Source organism: Coenobita brevimanus, chromosome 104, assembly GCF_032717465.1.
Source record: "Coenobita brevimanus isolate Jiangsu-jjx chromosome 104, ASM3271746v2, whole genome shotgun sequence".
Taxonomy (NCBI): domain Eukaryota; kingdom Metazoa; phylum Arthropoda; class Malacostraca; order Decapoda; family Coenobitidae; genus Coenobita; species Coenobita brevimanus.
Genome location: NC_137057.1, coordinates 18,912,859 through 18,926,330, shown reverse-complemented (window position 1 = coordinate 18,926,330; position 13,472 = coordinate 18,912,859). Strand labels below are relative to the sequence as shown.

Here is a 13,472-nt window from a genome sequence, read left to right as displayed (position 1 = left end):
CAGTAGACATGGTTTCACATCGCCTCCCACAGAGCATAGATGAGACTATGACAGTAGACATGGTTTCACATCGCCTCCCACTCGCAGAATCCCTTGTTTCAACTCTTTTTACGACCCTAACTAAGTGGTAGCACCAGCAGCGGTGGCTAGAATATGTGTGGACAGGAATGATCCTTGTCTACCCATGGGCATCCGTCCTGACCTACTTATACCACCCTCTACGCCAAGCTTCATCTCGGTCATGTAGTAGAAACCAGCTATGCTAAAGACAACTCAGTTCCATCGCGTCAGGCACAGGTAAATATAGCCTCACTGAACTCTTCACAAGCACTGGGCTACCCATCATTAACCCTGCTCAAGTAGAGGTGGGTCTGAGAGACCCACCCACCCCTGTCCCATTTTCTGTTTCATTAACTTCTAAATACCCGGGAGCCCTGTTCTTCTCAGTAGCTTCCTAACTCTATGTATCCATGCAAGGGGTGAGGGAGTTACTTCAAGCTCTCTCTCCGTTTCTGCAGTATTAGAGTATGTGAGTATAAGTTGGGTATGTGAGACCCACGTCTACCTGAGGTGTGTGAGATACTTTGTTCTCCCTGACTTCAGATATGAATGCAGTGTCTGGCAGCCCCTCTTCACACCATGAAGAACCATCCATACCAAGCTTTGGGACCACTCAAGCAACCATTCAGATTTTTTTTGTTTCCATTTTCTTATAGAAGGCCAACATTTATTTACTGTTTTTCCTACAGTTTTTTTTTCCAAACAAATTTTATAAATATAAAAAGGAAAACAACAGTTAATTGCTTTACATGTTTGTGTTGCGGAAACATTAAATATGTTACTCTACTTTCAGGATTGAAATAAAGGAAACAAAAATTTTTCCCGATTTTTTGTATTTTTGGGTCTGAGAGACCCACGTCTGCCTGCTATGCAACACGAAGAGACATCTACCTGAGCAGGGTTAAATAAAGTTGTCTGGTGGTTGCAAAAATAAACTACAAAAGTATGTGCTTAGATGAAAGGGATTAACATAATATAGGGTACTTACATGGGAGCTGTGTGGTTGTGAAGAGAGTAATAAAAGCTATATCTAATCGCTCCTGCTTGCAGTGCCCCCTTAGAAAAATACAATTATTTTCTGGCAGCAAGAATGTAATCTGCAAAGGATCGTCCTACTAAAACAGACAACAATTACCTGAACTTAAATGTATCCTGTTCTCGTGTAAGTATATTTATTACCCCTGAAACTAACACCCATTCACCCAACTGTCCCACATCTACCAACCTATCCTAAAGTCGATCCTGCAGGTGTAGTTGGCCTGGTCGGTGGGTGCAACAGAGAGGATATGAAGGGCCGGAACTCGACCCCCAAGCCTGAAGGTGACTCGCCCTTCCAGCAGCTGACTCTTTACCGTGTGCCGCTCCTCGGACGTCTGCAGAGCCAGGCGCCTTGGCCGGTTGTCGTAGCTGGCGGGGACACCACAAGGTAGGTCAGGGAGGCGCGCGCAGAAGGTAGGAGGTGTAGAAGGAATGATGTCAAATGAATGGTAAGGTCAATCGTGTGGTACTCAGTGAAGTAAGGTGACGTGTGAGGAATGACAAGAGAGCGATTAGAGGTATGAAAGATAAGAGGCGAGTGTTATAAACAACGAGAAAATCAGAAAAAGAACGATGAGTCAGTGAGAGATAATGATGCTAGTAGTAGTAGTAGTAGTAGTAGCAGTAGTAGTAGTAGTAGTAGTAGTAGTAGTAGTAAGATAGGTGTGGAGTTTCTTCTTGTGCATTCAGAGAAAGCATGGAAACTGTATACCAGTCCTGCGATATGCATGCCGATTTGAAGGTATTACAAAATATTGGTAGTATTAGTAGTAGTAGTAGTAGTAGTAGTTTTTGTTGTTGTTGTTGTTGTTGTTGTATTATTGTTATTATTATTAGTAGTAGAAGTAGTAGTAGTAGCAGTAGTAGCAGTGCTAGTAGTGGTAGTAATGGGAGTTAGTGGATGACAGCCCATTTTACATGTACTACGACAGCAAAATGATATCTGCCCTCCTTCCTGTATTTTGTATCCTCTACAAATCTCGAAGGGGGCTGACCCCTATGAAAATAAGGGTGGAAAATATTATATACTGGAAGACTGTTATCAAGGAACCAGATTAACTTATCTGAAAAGCTTTATTGAAATGTACGTGCTCACTTTCCCTTGTTTCCGATCACTTTTAGTTTTGGGAGGGAGGCTGACCGACCCCTCCCTCCCCGCCCCTAGTCACTGGGGGGATCACGCTCCCCCAGTTTTCTTCTTATGGATGAAAATCTGTTGTACAACATATACTAATATTTATCAAACCATTACGTGCTCTCCTTTCCCCATGTATCTGAGATTTTTTTTTTTTCACAGAGGAGCTGACCCTCCTAACGTTCAAAGCTGGAAAACTGTACAGTATATAGTGGAACACGTTCAGAGTAACCAGATTAACTCACCTGGGACGTTTCACTCAAATCCATCAAATATCCTAGCAGGATTTAAGGCACACACACACACACACACACACACACACACACACACACACACACACACACACACACACACACTTAACGTTCTCGCTTGCCATCTGGTAGACGGGAGTTCGCGCCTCGCTCAGGTTGCAAAAAGTTTCACTGACGAAGTGGGTGGTTACTGTCCCCCTTGAGCAAGAGGATGGGTGTGTGCGTGTGTGAAGGTCACAGCCTTGCCCTTAGATCGGACAATATGAGCTCTCAGCTCCCTTCCGGGAGGGTAAAAGCTGACGATCACGTCCATCATGTGATCCTGACCGACCCGGTGAATTACACAACACGAATCTCGCACAACGGTATAGGGCGAGATGGCGAAAATGGTAACATCCAGCTTTGCAGGTGTAATAATAATAATAATAATAATAATAATAATAAGTAATAGTAGTATTAGCAGTAATGACTGATGTTCTGTTCCTCAAAACCACAATTTCCTCATAAGAAACTAAAGCACAAAACCTGAAAATACGAGTAACAAAGCTATTATTTCATAAATATTATTACATTAGGGTTGTGATCCCTACTAAACCGATCAACGTCTGTCACGGTAACATCAACAGGATCATAATTTTTGAGAAAAGGAAAGATGAGAAATTTTTTAAAATAATGCAACTTGTGCTGAGGGCCTTAAAAATACAAAGGTGAAAGAGGTACCGTAATCAGGATGTAAGTACAGAACACAGTTCTTGAGAACAGGAGGGACCCAATCAACGCCATGCACTTTGTACTGAAGCCAGTAAGGGATGAAGCTACTATATATAAACTCAGAATATTTTAATGTCAATCATAAGGAATTCAGAGGAAGGAAGGGAGAGGTGGGGGAGGTGTACAAGACTCGTCTATAGTGGAACTGGAGGAGAAAGTCTGGGAGAAGAGTTATTTATCTGTAGAGAAAATAGCTACAAAGCCATCAGAGCAGAAAAGAGAAGGGAAGGAGGATGAAGTATCGTTGTTAGAAAGATTTCTGCGAAGATACCAGAAGTACCAAGAAAAATCTAAGTCGGAAAGGTCAAAGCATTTAGTGCACATGAAATTATTCTCAGGACGGCGAAGAAGAGACTCAGCACTAATAGGGGCAGAATCATAAAAGAGATGAGATTCAGGGATGGGCTGACACTATAATCTATTGATTGACCTGTGCACCTGAGATGCATGGGGCAAGTAGGGTGTGTTTGATTCGCGGCTGCTGATTGGCCGCCGATTATTTCGTTGAAGTAAATGCGGGGATGTATTGTTGTGCAACATGCGGACATAGGTGTACACCGTAGATGGATACTACAGGGTTTATGCAACAAGCGGACGCATGTGTACACCGTGGGTGGATGCAGTGCAACATGCTGACGTGGGTGTACACGTGGGTGGATAATTTACTTCAAAAATCACTCATCGTTTTATAGAACTTTATAATCAACTTAAATTTTCTTTGATAACAGTAAACTTTTAAAGCTAATTTTGACCTCTTTAGCTTCGGAAATTATTCCATGTTTAAGCTGGCTGTTTAATGTATATTGCAGGCAATGAAAATTATAAATATATATATATATATATATATATATATATATATATATATATATATATATATATATATATATATATATATATATATATATACTGATATAAGAAGCTCTGTAGTTTTACATCATCGGCTGCCAATCAGCTGGCGCGAATCAAACACCCTACTAGCCCTATACATCTTAGCCGGACAGGTCAATCAAAAAGGGTATAGTACCTTCTGCAAGCCTTCCCCTTGTTGTGGACAACATTTGTTACTAGTCAGAGGATAAGAGACAGGTATGTATGTCTCCAAACCTGAGAGAATAACCTTCGTAATATGCGAGACACAGAAGGCTCTCGGCCATAGAAGCAATAATCAATTTAGGGAAATCAAAGAAGTTCTGCCTGAGGGCCTTCCAATCGAAAGTCTCAAAATGCCACGAAGGCCACTTCTTGGGAGGGTCTCCAGGCCTTACTGGTGCAGCAGGACTGGTTAAGGTGATCAGGGAGTGACTGGAGGAGTCCAAAGGAGAGAAAAGATCAACAGAGAAAACAGAAGGATTAGCTGTAAGGAAAAGGTCAGGTATGTTGAAACTCTGACGGCCACGGATATGCATCCGGTGCTGTACAAACCGCTCTAGGTCTTTTAGGATAGAACAGCTGTCGGCCTGTTCGCTAAGTGGATCAGCGAATAGGGAGCCAGTGATTGTGGTGAAGTCACTTAGAATGGAGATTTCTGAATATGAAGAAAATAATAGAATCTGTTCCATCTTGGAAGTAAAATAGTTAAAGAATTTTTCATTGTAGAGTTCATAGCACAGATCTATTTCGACAGGGATTCATGTGATAGCTGAAGCTAAATCGTAGCGAGTTCAGAGGATTTTAGTTCAAAGACTGGAGAGCAAGTTTATGTTGTTGTGTATATATACACAACGAACATCCTTGACTTTGAAATGCGATTTCCAAAGTGGTGTCTATCTTTCCTGTAATTTCAAAATTGTCTGAAATATCCAAAAAAGTTCGCTACTGCACTACAGTTTTCCTCCCGACCCCTGCCCCCATTTCTTGCTTATGCGATGAATCGTTCGCTCGGGTACATATGTCGGGGGTCCAAACTGTGACTAAATTTGGTGTTCTCGCTCGCGAATAAGTTCTTTTTAGTATTTTCAGGTCAGGAAATCAGAGGAAGATGAGCCACATGAGACAATATTCAGCCGACTCCGTTCCTTCTTTACCCCTGCGCAATTGTTGACTCTATACAGGGGTTTTATCTCATCCTCTTACTGACTCCCTTCAACCTGTCCCTTCACCGCACTGTTGCATCTATATCTCTATTCTATCGCTACTTCAATGGTCACTGCTCCTCTGAACTGTCTGCATGCATTCCTCCACCTCTACGACGGGCGAGTAGCACCCGTCTAGCAGCAAACTCTCATGCCTTTTCCGTCCAACCCTCTAATGCAAGAGTTAACCGTTACTCCCAGTCCTTCATTTATGCAAGAGGTCAACTCTGGAACTGTCTCCCTCTGTCTGTATTTCCTGCTTCCTATGATGCCCAGTCTTTCAAACGCAGTGCGTCCAGGCATCTCGAAATGATCGGATCTTGAATTTGGCTCTCTCTTGTATAATGTTTTTCTCTTGGAAGGAACAATAACTGCGGGCCCGCGGCCTTTGGTTCCTTCTTCTTCGCATAAATAAAAAAATAATAATGCCTGACTTACTCGCTCGCTCGAACACGTTCCACACTTTCAGTGTGGGCGCCTATTACATATTAATTACATCGCCTAATTAATTCCACTTCCTTACTAATCATACGATTCATTAACCTGGATTAATTTAAAAATGATATAGTGGAATTAATTACAATTAGTAATGCACGTATAAAATGTAACTGACCCGTGACTGCTGCTGTTTACTCAAGATCACTTCTTTTTCTCTTATTAATATTATCAGTGCATCATATACAGGTATCTCATTTTAAAAATTGTCTAGGCAACTTAATCATATATGAAATGTTACATAAGGAATCAAAGAGACCATGTAGACTGTAGAACAGCTATGATAACAGTCTCTGATGCATAGTTCTGTTGTACTGTACCTTGAACATAAAGCAAATTCATGTTAAAAGTTTACTGAATCGAATCTGGGCCAAAGGACTACTCCAACATGACCTAAGAGCCTAAGTGGCAGCGGTGATGAAGGAGAAACCGTAAAGCAAGAAGAAATAATACGAGAGATAGCCGACCTAAATCCTAGGAAGGGAACGCAAAAATATAAATGAATTAACGCAAATTTTCATATATATATATATATATATATATATATATATATATATATATATATATATATATATATATATATATATATATATATATATATATATATATATATATTGTTACGGAACAGAGAGAGATAATGAACACTTCAAGTGAGAATACTAAAATCACTACTGTCCCGCAAAGTTCCAGGTTCAAAACAAAAGACTTAGGTATAATTACAAGTTAAAGTTTAATGCTCAAACTAACAACTAAACATTCAGGACTCATAAGGATAATGTAATGGCAAAACAGGTTACATATATGGTTAACTGCAATAGCCTCTATTAACACGAATTTAGCAAGAGCAAATTTATCTAAGTCAGCCCTGATAAAATGAGAAAACCGGATAATGCTGAGTTAAAGCAAGATATAATGTTATTACAGATACAAAATAGTACTAATACTGGCTGACAGTATGGAACCAATATGAATCATAAAAACTTTACCAGGCTTACGAATTAGCGCCTTAGGCTATACAGTACAAGAAAAATGGTAATAACACTTATACTCAAATTATACAGCAGCTAGATGGCTGGAGACATCCTGAGCACTCACAAAAATAATAATATACTGTACAGGGGAGGACAGAGATGTGAACAGAATGAGGAGTAGATCTAAGTGGCAACTAATGCAGAAGCTGAGCTCATTATACAGGGGGCGGGCAGAGCTTGATTCAACTTGTAAGAAGGACGCGCAAATGAAGGAATAGGGGACGATGAGTTGACAATCCTGCTCTGAACAACAGAAAGAACGACTTACTCTACTATAAGGGGGAGAAGGGGGGAGTGAGGTAGAACTCGCAAGCCTGGTCACTATGGAAGCCATGTGGTGAATCGTAAACAAACATGCAGCATACTGTACATTAGGATCATACAAAGGATGATGCAGTCATGAACAAAACTGTATCATAAGTTAGAATTATACAAAGGATGATGAAATCATAGGCTATGTAACACTTCCCCACAAAGAAAAAGAAATTTACAAAGGAAATTTCTTATTACTCTAAAACAATCTGTCTAAAGTCTAGATAAGCAATCTGCAATAACATTTTCTTTCCCCTTGACATTTTGTATGTCTAATGATTACTCCTGAAGAAGTAGACTCCATCTTGTCAATCTCTGATTTTTATCTTTAAACTTACTAAGGAATTCCAGTGGGTTATGATCGGTATAAATGATTATGGGGTCAAAACAAGAATACAAATAAAATGAAAAATGCTGTAAACCCAAAATCAAGGCCAAAAGCTCTTTCTTAATAGTTGAGTAGTTCTTTTGAGGTGGAGTGAACTTCTTACTGTAATAAGATACAGGGTCTTCAATACCCTGATCATCCTCTTGCAGCAAAACAGCCCCAGCTCCTGTATCACTTGCGTCAACAGCCATCTTAAAAGGCTTAGCAAAATTTGGAGTAGCGAGCACTGGCTGACTTAATAGGATAGCTTTAAGTTTGCTGAAAGAGGATTCACAGTTATCGGTTCAGACAAATTTAACTCCCTTTTTCAGTAGGTCTGTAAGTGGTGATACAAGAATTGAAAAGTTAAGAACAAATCTCCTTCAATAACCTACCATTTCCAAAAATCTTTGTAGCTCTTTCCTACTTTTAGGTCTGGGAAGATCACTTATAACCTGAACCTTAGCTCCTGGTGGTGCAACGTGTCCATCACCAATTACGTACTCAAGGTACTGAACTTTAGCTTGACCAAACTCACACTTTGATAAATTAGCTAGAAGATTAGCCTGAACCAAACACTCAAGAAATTTACTGACATGATATAGGTGATCTTTCCAGTTGTCACTGAAGATTAATACATCATCAATATAAACAACACACCCTGCCAAACCCTCTGTTACAACATTCATGAGCTTCTGAAAAGTGGCTGGTGCATTCTTCATACCATATGGCATTACAGAACATGCAAAAGTTTTTCCTAGTGTTACAAAACATGAGATCTCCCTAGCACGTTCAGTCATAGGTACTTCCCAGTATCCCTTTAACAAATCAAACTTACTTATGTACCTAGCCTTTCCGATCTTGTCTATGCAATCTTCCACACGAGGGAGAGGGTAAGTGTCTGTTTTGGTTATCTGATTAACACGTCTGTAGTCGATGCAAAGCCACTGTGACCCACCTGGCTTAGGGACTAGAGTGACAGGAGAACTCCACTCGCTCTGACAGGGCTCAATCATCTTGTGGTCCAACAGGTAGCCAAGCTTCTTCTGGATGAGAGGAACTTTCACTGGGTTCACACGGTAAGGAGGAAGTTTAATTGACTTTGCGTCTCCAACATCGACATCATACATCAACACAGTGGTTCTTCCTGGAGGGTCACGGAACACTAGCGGGTACTCCTGCAGTAATGCCGAAAACTCCTGCCTTTCCTCGGGAGTTAGATGAGAAATCTTAGTCTGGAGATCATTCATGATATCAGGATTCTTCCCCAAACTATCACTCAGGCTCATACTGCATGGGAGAGCTTCACTTGCAGACTCGGGTGGAACAGCTACAGTGCAGACTGGGTTATTTTCGTCCCGCCTGTAATATAACTTTAGCATGTTGATGTGACAAAGTTGCTTGTTCTTTCTACAATCTGGTGTGGTGATGACATAGTTGACCTCACTGAGTTTCTTCTCCACGAAATAAGGACCACTAAATTTGGCTTAAAGAGGTTGCCCATGCACCGGTAGGAGAATCAAAACCTGATCTCCTGGCTGAAAGTGGCGTAACCTGGACTTCTTATCATACCAAGTCTTCATCTTCTGAGCAGCTCCTAAATTCTCTCTCGCCAGCTGTAAAGCAGTGGACAGCCGTTCCTTGAACTTCATCACATACTCCAGCAGGTTGATGCCATCTTCCTCCGACAACCAGCATTCCTTGAGTAGCTTAAGGGGTCTTCTTACTTCATGGCCAAACAGTAGTTCAAAGGGTGAGAAGCCCAGTGATTCATTTGGAGATTCTCTTGCAGCAAATACAACGAATGGAAGATCTTTATCCCAATCTTTCTGATGTTCCAAACAGTATTTCCTGAGCATCGATTTGAGTGTTTGATGATATCTCTCCAATGCTCCTGGGGTCTGGGGATGGTAAGCTGAAGACGTGATCTAGGTGATGCCCAACTCTTTCAGAGACTGCTTGAAAACATTGGATATGAAATTACTTCCCCGGTCTGACTGTACCTTCTTGGGCAGACCAAACTTGGTGAAGAACCCTAGCATTTCCTTAACTACGTTCTTTGCTGAGATATTTCTAAGTGGAATGGCTTCAGGATAACGAGTAGCCATATCAATCAGGGTCAACACATAAGAAAATCCTGAAGAAGTCTTAGGAAGAGGGCCCACAATATCCACCAACACACGGGTGAATGGCGCCTCAAAAGGAGGAATGGGAACTAGAGGTGCAACCTTTTCGGTCTGATTGCACTTCCCCACAACTTGACAGGTGTGACAAGACTTACAATACCAGGAAACATCCCTGAAGATACCTGGCCAGTAGAAGTGTTTCGTGCCATAGTCTTCCTCACTCCAAGATGTCCTGCCAATAAACTGGAATCATGAGCCACTCTAATGATATCCTGCCTACAAACACGAGGGATGACAACTTGATGTACAACCTCCCATTCACAGTCGGCTGATGCTGTTGTGGGTCTCCACTTCCTCATAAGTACTCCTGACTTTATATAATAACAAGTAGAAGCACCAGCTGACTCTTCCTCAATGCAAGCAGGGTTAGCTAGACCTTTCAACTCAGGGTCAGCAACCTGCAACTCAACCAACTCTTGACGAGACAAATTATCAACACTACGGGGTACTGCCTCATCTGGTGAGTGGTCCAAATTAGCAAGAAAAGTGTCAGCTAGGATAACATCACCATCATCATTATCCTCTAAGTCACCAGTAACTTTAGACTTAGCCCTAGTGACAGCACATGCAGAGAACACATCAGGGACATCACAATCCTGGGTCGCAGTCACTGGTTCACTAGACAACTGAGAAGCTGGACACACTTGACTTCCACCAATATCATTTCCAAGTAAAAAAGTTACACCTGACATTGGGAGTGTCTCAACCAACCCAATCATAACGGAACCATTAACAAAACCAGACTCTAAATTCACTCTGCACAGAGGGACAGAGAAGTAATTATTCCCTACACCTTGTAAGATTACAGTTTCATCAGAGGAATTAACATTAGAGTCTAGAACACTGGTCAGCATAAGGGATTGGCAAGCACCTGTATCACGATATATTTTAACTGATTTTCTGTCATTACTGTCCAGAGGACTGACAAAACCAACAGACAGGAAATTAGCACATGAACTCTTGAGAGTGTCACCCACGTTACTGCTCAAAAGAGGAGCTTCATCATGAGAATTTAATTTACCCCTCAAAGCAGGTTCAGTTAACTCGGTTAAAGAATTCTAGGAACTCTCAAGGGTGGACACTAGACCAATTGACTGAATATTTAAAGACTCCTCTTTGTTCACATCACGCTGTCTCCTGAAACATTTCTCCGTAGTATGACCAAGCTTACTACAATAAGTACATTTACTTTTCTGAAATCTAGAGGTGGAGCTGGTATTTACTTACTGAGAAACATCATCTTTATTCTCTTTCCTGTTACCTGTACTCTGAGTAGAGGCGACGTACTTACTCTCAGCTTTCCTTTTTTCTTTAGAATATCTCTTGTGAGTGAGAACATATTCATCAGCTAAAACTGCAGCATCAGACAAATTATCTTTTCTTTTCTCATCAAGATGTAGGCTTACATCTTTATTAATATACATTTTGAAGTCCAGCAAAATCATCTGCTTAAATTTATCAAAATCAGAATTTACATTCTTAGAATTTAACCACTGCTCTAACAGATCTTCTTTGATTTTTGCATACTCAACATGGGATTGCTTATCTTGCTTATAAGTTGTCCTAAATTTTAATTTATAGGCTACAGGAACAAGCTCATAGGCCTTAAGAATCAAGCTTTTAACTACTTCACAATTATCAGATTGATCCTGAGGCAAAGATGCATAAGTTACTTGAGCTTTACCGGTGAGAATACTCTGAAGGAGTACTGGCCAATACTTTTTGGGCCAATCAAAACCTGTAGCTACCCTCTCAAACAACTTAAAATACTTTGTTAAATCAGATTCATTAAAAGGAGGGACAAGTTTAACACTTTTAGCCACATCAAAACCATCAGAACTAGATGATCCAGTTCCACCTTGTTTCATGCGATACTCATGGTCTGCCTGAATCCTAGCAAGTTCAATTTGTGCCTGAGCCTGTGCCTGTGCCTCCTGAATACGAGCCTGAGACTTAGCCTCCTTAGCACGTGCCTGAAACTCAGCCTCCTTAGGATGAGCCTCCTGCAGGGCTAGCTGAAACTTAGCTATTTCAATCTGCGTTTGCTCATCTGGAGGAGTTACATTAAACAAGCTTTTATTAATCATGCCAACAATTTGATCTTTAGAATGATGAGAGCGAACAGCAATTCCCAATTGTTGAGCAACAAGCTTAAGTTCATTCTTTGTTCTGTTTTCTATATCACACACTGTTTGCACATTTGAGAAAAAATCTTTGGCTTCATCAAGAGTAGTAGTAGTAGACATCATGAATAAATCACAGTCACAAAATATCAAGCAATATCCTTATGATAATATCCTGAATATCCTAATAAAAGGTCGCCAAATTAATGTTACGGAACAGAGAGAGATAATGAACACTTCAAGTGAGAATACTAAAATCACAACTGTCCTGCAAAGTTCCAGGTTCAAAACAAAAGACTTAGGTAAAATTACAAGTTAAAGTTTAATGCTCAAACTAACAACTAAACATTCAGGACTCATAAGGATAATGTAATGGCAAAACAGGTTACATATATGGTTAACTGCAATAGCCTCTATTAACACGAAATTAGCAAGAGCAAATTTATCTAAGTCAGCCCTGATAAAATGAGAAAACCGGATAATGCTGAGTTAAAGCAAGATATAATATTATTACAGATACAAAATATTACTAATACTGGCTGACAGTATGGAACCAATATGAATCATAAAAACTTTACCAGGCTTACGAATTAGCGCCTTAGGCTATACAGTACAAGAAAAATGGTAAGAACACTTATACTCAAATTATACAGCAGCTAGATGGCTGGAGACTTCCTGAGCACTCACAAAAATAATAATATACTGTACAGGGGAGGACAGAGATGTGAACAGAATGAGGAGTAGATCTAAGTGGCAACTAATGCAGAGGCTGAGCTCATTATGTAGGGGGCGGGCAGAGCTTGATTCAACTTGTAAGAAGGACGCGCAAATAAAGGAATAGGGGACGAACAGTTGACAATCCTGCTCTGAACAACAGAAAGAAAGACTTACTCTACCATAAGGGGGAGAAGGGGGGAGTGAGGTAGCACACGCAAGCCTGGTCACTATGGAAGCCACGTGGCGAATCGTGAACAAACATGCAGCATACTGTACTTTAGGATCATACAAAGGATAATGCAATCATGAACAAAACTGTATCATAAGTTAGAATTATACAAGGGATGATGAAATAATAGGCTACGTAACAATATATATATATATATATATATATATATATATATATATATATATATATATATATATATGGTTTTTAGTACCTCTGCCTCTACAATATAAAATCTCGTTCATGTAACAGATGTGTACGTTTAAGTTCCCGACCAACATGTGCAAGCACGAGCGTGTCCTTACAGCCCCCTCCTGGCCCCACGCAAGACATAATTGCACACAATATCATTACTTACCCTCACAGTACACAGATACTCATGCTGAACAACATATACAGTATATATTTCTCTCTCTCTCTCTCTCTCTCTCTCTCTATTATCGTCAGATAATAGTCTTAAAACACCCGGCAAACATTAAATCTAGGTCTAGGTAAAGCCCCTGCCTTCTCCCCTCTACACACACAGACGGCAGTCATAATAAAATGGGTAAGAAACACGGTGTCCCAGACAGCCTTTAGTCGAGGAACAACGATCGGAGAAGGGACACTGTGAGCAATTCCGACATTAATGTGTTAGTTAAAATGCATTTATGCTTATCTTCTTCACAAGGATCATGTCAGCAAGTAA

At 40.5% G+C, this 13,472-nt stretch overlaps 1 protein-coding gene across 1 annotated transcript in view; it reads right to left on the bottom strand.

The window, feature by feature from the left end:
• The window catches only part of LOC145416044 (protein turtle-like), a 208,945-nt gene that overhangs the window by 155,167 nt on the left and 40,306 nt on the right, over nucleotides 1-13,472 (bottom strand). Inside the window, exon 5 of the mRNA XM_080285144.1 lies at nucleotides 1,286-1,467. Within this exon, the coding sequence (XP_080141270.1) occupies nucleotides 1,286-1,467 (182 nt within the window). The remainder of the gene's footprint in view (nucleotides 1-1,285; nucleotides 1,468-13,472) is intronic.